Genomic DNA, 6,982 nt, shown 5'->3' on the forward strand with positions numbered 1-6,982 from the left:
GCGACCCCGGCGTTCTCGCCGCCCGCTGGAAACGCCACATCGTGCGGCAGCTTCGACAGCGAGACCGAACGCAAAAGGCTCTCTTCCTGGAGCTGGTGCCGGCCTGTGAGTGCAGTGCGTCCCGGGGCCGTCGAGGGGATAGGGCTTCGGCGCGGGGAAGCGTTTGTCTGGCCCCTCCGTCTGTGACCTAAGTGCCCCGACGCCTTTTCGCCTCCGAAGCCTGGGGCTTGCTGGACTCGCTGTCTCTTACGCGCTATCTCCGACGAGCCAGCGTTCCTGCCCTTTCCCGTCCAGGCTCTGCTCAGAGCCCCCTCCGGGACGGAGCTCCCTCCTAGTGCCCCTGCTATTGCTCGCCCCTCTGGGCCTGGCTCTGCCTTCCACCGGCTGGGCTTCCTATGCACGGCTTCATAAGCGAATGTTGGATTTTTAGGGTCTTTTAGACTTACCCTTCTTGGGCCGTCCCCAGGGTAGAGCCTGGTCAGTCCATTTGGTCCCCATAAGCACAGTGAAAGATCTCAGGGCTGTCCAGAGCAGCTACTTTTAAACACTGAATCTCTAGGGAGGCAGTTCAGAGTCTGAGGCTCTGCCACTGATAGGTGATCCTGGCTCAGGTTTTTGGAGCATCTCTGTGCCCAACCAACCCCAGCCTGAGGGAGAAGCAGGGGGATTCAGGCTGCGGAGGGAGGTGGTTGAGCCTGGGGAAGTCAGATTCTCATAGTGTTTCTGCGGAGCTGGTCAGGAAGGGGTATGGCAGTTCTAGCCAGGATGAACAGGTGTGCACCTGTGTGTAGCACCTCTGGTCATCTGAGATTTTATGTCTGGGGGTTAAAAGTCTAATCACAGTCCCTCCAGCTCCATCACTGGTCCTAATCTTGGCTGCTGCTTAACCATCTCCCCCCAGCCCCACAACTGAATTTGTTGCTCTTGTACTGGGAGATTTCTTTGCAGCCTTCTGGGCTGCAGGTCCTCTCCGTTCAGGTATATGAGGCCAGCCCCCTGCCTCTAGGCAGCCTCACTTCTCCACTGCTCTGATGGACAATGGAACAGTCCAATTTGAGGGAGTCACCCCCATCCCCTGGGAGCTGCAAATCTGTGGGACTGGAGTGATCCTGGAGGGCTGAACTCAGAGACACTGGAAGTCCAGTCTTCTCTGTGGTCTTGGGCAGGTCATACCCCTAAGTCTCCTATTTCTCACTCATAAACTGGACAAAATGGCATCTTCTTTAGATTTGCTGGGGGTGAGGGTGGGGCATAGCAATGCCCTGAGGGTTGGGGTGGGGTTGAGTGTGAGAACAAGGCCAGCAACCTAGGTGACCGACCTAGGTGACCTAGGTGACTGGTAGGGGACAGGAGTAGGGAAATGAGCTGAGGAGTTAGGCCTGGGCTTACCATCTCTACCCTACCTGGGCCTGGTGAGAAAAGAGGAAGTGACCATGGGTGGGGGTGGAGTGGCTGTATTCCAGGGTCTGTAGTAGAAACTACCAAACTCAAGGACTTTATGTTCTGGCCTTGGGGGAGCCTTACACCAACCCTGGGGAAGTCAGGGTTGTTTTTTAGCCCAGAAAGAGCCCCTGGAAGGGAAGTATCTTGCCAAAGGCCACAGGCTAGAGGAGCTCAGTTTGTTTCATCGCTCTCTGGGGACAGGCCCCGCCCTGGGGATCAACCCCTGGCCCCTTCCTTCCCTTGAGAACCTCAGCAGGCAGTACCCAGCCATCTCCTTCCCCTGCAGTGGTCATTCTCCTCTGTCCCTGGGAGAGCAAGTCTTCTCCTGGGAGGGCCTGGGGGCTATGCTCTTAGAGGGTGTGCAAGGGCTGGAGGTCCTGATGGAGCTGCACAGACACCCCTCAGGCAAGGGCAGAGCCCAGCCTGCCAGTAGCTCCCCCTTCTGCATCCCTCGGCTCCTGCAGCCCTCCCAGCCAGAGAGGTAACTTGTATACCTAGAGTCTGCTGGAAAGTGTCTGTCTGTGCTGCAGGCTCACCTTTTTGCACCCGCAGATAACCGTCTCCTAGAGAAAGGGGAGCTGCTGGCCCAGTTCTCAGAGAAGCTGCAGCCAGAGCCCACCAATGTCACTCGGGCTCTCCACCAGGGCGCCTGGTGAGTGTTTGTGTTTGTGGTCACAATGGGCTTCCTGTGCCTGGGCCCTGCCCCCACCGGCTATGCGGGGGTTCATTCTCTCCCCTGCACCTCATTGGCCCTTGGCTGCTGCCCAGGGGAGGGGGAGGCAGGCTCTTGAGCCTTCCCCCCGGGCCAGCTGCTCAGAATGTCCGTCTCTCTGCATTTGTCCTCCCACGCCCACACACCTCTGTCTTTTTCTGTTTGCTACCTGATGCCTACAGAAAGGGCATGATGCCACCTATTCCAAAGAGGGAGCGAAGATGAGAACCAGGAATGGGTTGGGGCTCAGAGTTGGGAGGTGCTTCTTGAGGGGGGTCCTGGCCTGGGAACTCCAGGCCTGGGGGAATCCAAGAGCAGAGGTTCCGGGCAGCTGTAGTTTCTGGAGACTTGCTCTCTCCTCTACTGACTTTCTGGCTCCCACCCTCCTCAGGAGAAAGTTCACGGCTCTGGTTTCAGACCGTTTGTGTGTATCCTCTGGGTGAATGGAGGGACAATGAACACTGCTCTCTGATTGGTTGACAGGGAGGAGGAGTCAGGGCCTGACTCAGACGGAGTCCCATCACCAGCAGCTCTGAGGGTGAAGTGGCAAGAGGAGGAGGAGGGGCTCCGGCTGGTGTGTGGCGAGGTAGGCTGGGCAGGGGTCTGAGAGAGAATGGGGTAGGCCCAGGATCCAGGACTCGGGCTGGGACATGTCATCCAAGGGAGCCAGCAAGTGAGGGAGATTCCAAAGTCCAGTGCCTTGAGGCCAGACAGGGGTCAGAGTGCTCTCTAGCTTGGCCCTGGCAGCCCAGGATGAAGTGGGCTCCAAGAGCAGCTGGAGGAAGTGCAGTGAGAGCTCAGGGAGGGGTGTGTGAGGGGTGCAGGAAACAGGCGGCCTCTGTGCCCCCTTCTGGATGGTCCAGCCTGCTCTGCTCACCACTTGCCCTGCAAACCTCAGGGCCCAGTACCAGCTGACACTCAATACACATTTGCAGACCAAAAGTAAGGTGGTCCACCTCCATAGCAGGGTGTGCTAGCTCCACCTGACACGGCTTCCCCCCGCCCCTGCCCCATGGTGTCTCTTGGCTTCTGTTTCACCACTCTCTCCTGGTTTCCCTCTCACTTCTGTAGCTGTTGCTTCTGAACTTCCTTCTCTGGCTACTTTCCCTTCTTTTTAACCCCCTCCCTTCAGATGTGGGTGTTCTTTGGAGCTTGGGTGGGTTAACTGACTCCCAAGGACTTTCTGTTTGCTAACTCCCAGACCCATCTCTAGCTCAGCCTTCTCTTATGAGCTCCAGACTCTCTTGCTCAGCTACTTTTTGGACTTCACGCCTAAAATCAGACTAACCTTCGCCCCTGTGATGATATGGCCAACACCACGTTGAGAACACGCTGGGCTAAGTGTTACTTCAGCTAATCCTCCACAACTTTATATTTCAGAGGAAACGAAGGCTTAGAGAGCTGGAGGCAGGATTTGCACTCTCTCCCGCACAAATCCCCTTTCCGTGATCTCCATTCATTCTTTCAACAAATATTTATTGACAATCACTATATCCAAGGCATAGGCAATGCAGCAGTAAACAGGACCTGGCCCCATGGAGCTTCCAGTCCAGTGGAGGAGGCTGAGGGGCCAGTAAGCACCTACCTAGTTACCGCATGCCAAGTCCCTTGCTCAACTAATGTGTATTTGGGGCTATGAACCTAGTGGTAGCCTCTCCCTCAGAGCCCCTGTTGTAGTTGCAACTCTACATTTGAGAGATGATTCTCAAAATCTGAGCCCCCTTCTGGGCTGTGAGAACCCCGAGAACTGGGATGCCTTTGGTTTGCCTCCATTGTATCCCTGGGGCCTGTCTCCACAGTCCATGCTAATGAATATTTGTAGACTAGGTGATAAATGAGATAGATCATCCCCCGCTCCATTGGTCGTCACCAGGCTGGAAACCCAGGGACACCTCTAACCCCTAGCAGCCCTCCATCCTGAGCTAGTCACCAGCTCATGGATCCTGCCTCCAAGTCCATCAACTTCCATTTATTGTGCCCTGTCTGCCTGGTCCAAGTTACTCTCATTCCTCGCTGGACCACTCCTCTTTTGGCACCCCCAACCATTCTCCATTCTGCACTCAGATTTTTATTTTTATTTTTTTTGTAGTATGCGAGCCTCTCACTGCTGTGTCCTCTCCCGTTGCGGAGCACAGGCTCCAGACGCGCAGGCTCAGCGGCCATGGCTCACGGGCCCAGCCGCTCCGCGGCATGTGGGATCTTCCTGGACCGGGGCACGAACCCATGTCCTCTGCATCGGCAGGCGGACTATCAACCACTGCGCCACCAGGGAAGCCCAGAGTGATATATTTTAATAATAAAAATGATCTCTATTAAAAGAAAGACAAGTAATATACAAATACATGCTTGTTGTGAACATTTCAAGAGAACAGAAGCCCATAGAGTAAAAAAGTAGAAGCCCCTTTCACCACCTCCCCCCGTGATGAGTTTGGTACATATTTTCCAAAGCTCCTTAGCCTGGCTCCCAAGTTGAGTCCTCCGGCCTCAGCGTTGCATTTCCTGCCACTCTCTTGTCCCTGAGCTCATGGTTCCCTTTGTCTGGGATACTTCCACGCACCCCTTGCCCTCAGCATTCCTTCCTCATCATGTCCTCAGACACAAACCACTCAGTTCCCATTGGATATGCCAAGGGATGGGGAGGGGCTTTTTCTTTAATTCTTAGTACTGTTTCACGTATCACAACAAGCATGTATTATTGTTGTTTTAACTTTTTATTTAAATAATTATAGATCCACAGGAAGTTGCAGACAGTACAGAGAGGTCCTGTGCACCCTTTACCCAATATCCCCCATTGGTTACATCTTATGTAACTATAGTACACACAACCAGGAAATTGACATTGGTATGAAGTGTATATAGTTCTTTGTCATTTTGTCACCTGTGTAGATTTGCATGCCCATCAGGATACAGCACTATTTCATCACCACAAAGATCTCCCTCTTGCTGCCCTGTTTTAGTCAGAATTCGCCCCTCTCCTCCAATCATCCCTAACTCCTAACCACTAATCTGTTTTCCATCTCTATTATTTGGATTTTGAAAAGCATCAAGAAAATACTGAATGCCAAAACATCAGTGAAAGTATATGACAGGTGAGGAAGTGGAAGTGATGATCAGATTGTTTAATGGTGGAAGGAATTATAAATGTTATAAACTGGGCCAGCTATGGACCCTGAATGTGCAGGGTCCCTAACGCCAACCCACTCACACCAGGAGTCAGTGCAGGTGGACACCAACCTTGCTCCTCAGCCCATCTCTCGCCAGGCCCATGTGAGAAAGAACACAGGGACAGGTCAGCAGCAAGAGCCCCCAGCCTTGGTTATTTCATATTCCTCTTGCCACAGTGGTGGGAACTGCTTTGCTTAGCATCTGTCTTTCCCACTGACCCCTCAGCTCTGTGGTTTCCCCAGCTCTTGGCTCTCGGATGAAGGACTGTTCAGTGGGGCGGGGGACAGATGAGATGATGCTCACCCCCACTCTGGGTCTGGGGGCAGCTCTGGTATTGTCTGGGCCTGGCGCTCCCACAGTCCATTCCTGTTAGCCTGTGTGCCTCTGCTCAGAGCTCCTTGCTCTCTGGGATCTACGCTTGGGTAGGCCAGGAAGAAGAACACACATCCCTTGAACCCTTCCTATACACCAGCGCTTTACTTGGAGCATGTTAGGTGGCCTGGGTTCAGATCTCAGTTTTGCCACTTAGCTGTGTGACTTTGGGCAAGACACTGAACCTCTCTGTGTCAATGTCCTCATGTGTAAAATGGGGGAGAATGGCAGTTCCTACCGGATTAAAAGAGTTAATACTGTAGAGTGCTCGGAATAAGACCTAGCACACTTAAGTGCTATAGAACCAATCATCATTATTTGAGATACTGTTCCTTATAGTAATTCCGTGTTACCCAATAAGGTAAGCACAACCATTCCCACTGGACAGGTGAAGAAACAGAGCTGGTTTAGAGCGGTTAAATGACTACCCCGGGTCACAGAGAATATAAGTGGCGCTGCCAGAATTGAAACTCGGGTGTTAGGCTTCAGAGCCGAAGCCCCTTCCGTTGATCCCTGAAACAGCAGTGCATTCCTGTGCTTGGTGCAACGCCTGTCTGCGCCTCAGCTTTCTCTTGAGCTAGGGGGCGGGTGAGAGGAGAGGCAGACCCCGTCCTACCAGGTTCTCGGCCAGAGAGGGGCTGAAGGCCCTGCCCAGAGGCACCCATGCCTACCTGTCCGGCCCCTCCGCCGCTGCAGATGGCCTACCAGGTGGTGGAGAAGAGCGCGGCCCTGGGCACCCTGGAGTCACAGATGGAGGAGCGGCAAAGCAGGTGAGGCGCGGGTGGTGCGAGAGGGCCCCCCCCCCGCGCGCACCTTGGGGAGGCTCGCGGCCATCACTGCCAGGGGGAGGGGACAGGGTCACCCCGCGGGTCTCCAGAAGGGCCCGACAACTTTCCCCACGTCCTCAAACGCCCCCCAGGCCTGTGGCTGGTCGCAGAGGCCAGGAACTGCAGGACTGTGAAGGCCTGGTCGGAGACGTGGTTTAGCCGGCCGGCTGGCCGCGTGGCCAGGGGCAAGTTTATCCCAGCTCCAAGACCAGTTCCCCCAGGGCGGTGACGCAGGTTCTCCGCGTTCTCCAGGCTGGCAGCTCTGGAGGCCCGCGTGGCGCAGCTGCAGGAGGCGCGAGAGAAGGAGGCGGGACAGGTGGATGCGTGGCGCGCGCTGAACGCGGCACAGCGGGCGGCCTATGAGGCGCTGCGCGTGCACGTCGGGCACCAGGAGGCGGCTCTGCGCAGGCTCGAGGAGGAGGCACGCGACCTGCTGGATCGGCTGGTGCGGCGCAAGGCGCGC

The 6,982-nt window shown here is 55.2% G+C and overlaps 1 protein-coding gene and 1 pseudogene across 1 annotated transcript in view; both read left to right on the forward strand.

Annotated features, from left to right (window-relative positions):
- Nucleotides 1-2,762, forward strand: part of LOC103088865 (autophagy-related protein 16-2-like) — a 2,950-nt pseudogene extending 188 nt beyond the window's left edge.
- Nucleotides 9-6,982, forward strand: part of LOC103088596 (autophagy-related protein 16-2-like) — a 13,884-nt gene continuing 6,910 nt past the window's right edge. The window contains 5 exon segments of the mRNA XM_082931517.1: nucleotides 9-105; nucleotides 1,996-2,095; nucleotides 2,639-2,741; nucleotides 6,389-6,462; nucleotides 6,772-6,981. Coding sequence (XP_082787643.1) covers nucleotides 6,389-6,462; nucleotides 6,772-6,981 — 284 coding nt within the window. The 5' untranslated portion in view covers nucleotides 9-105; nucleotides 1,996-2,095; nucleotides 2,639-2,741.

This window comes from Lipotes vexillifer, unplaced genomic scaffold (assembly GCF_000442215.2).
Source record: "Lipotes vexillifer unplaced genomic scaffold, Lipotes_vexillifer_v1.1 scaffold640, whole genome shotgun sequence".
Taxonomy (NCBI): Eukaryota; Metazoa; Chordata; class Mammalia; order Artiodactyla; family Lipotidae; genus Lipotes; species Lipotes vexillifer.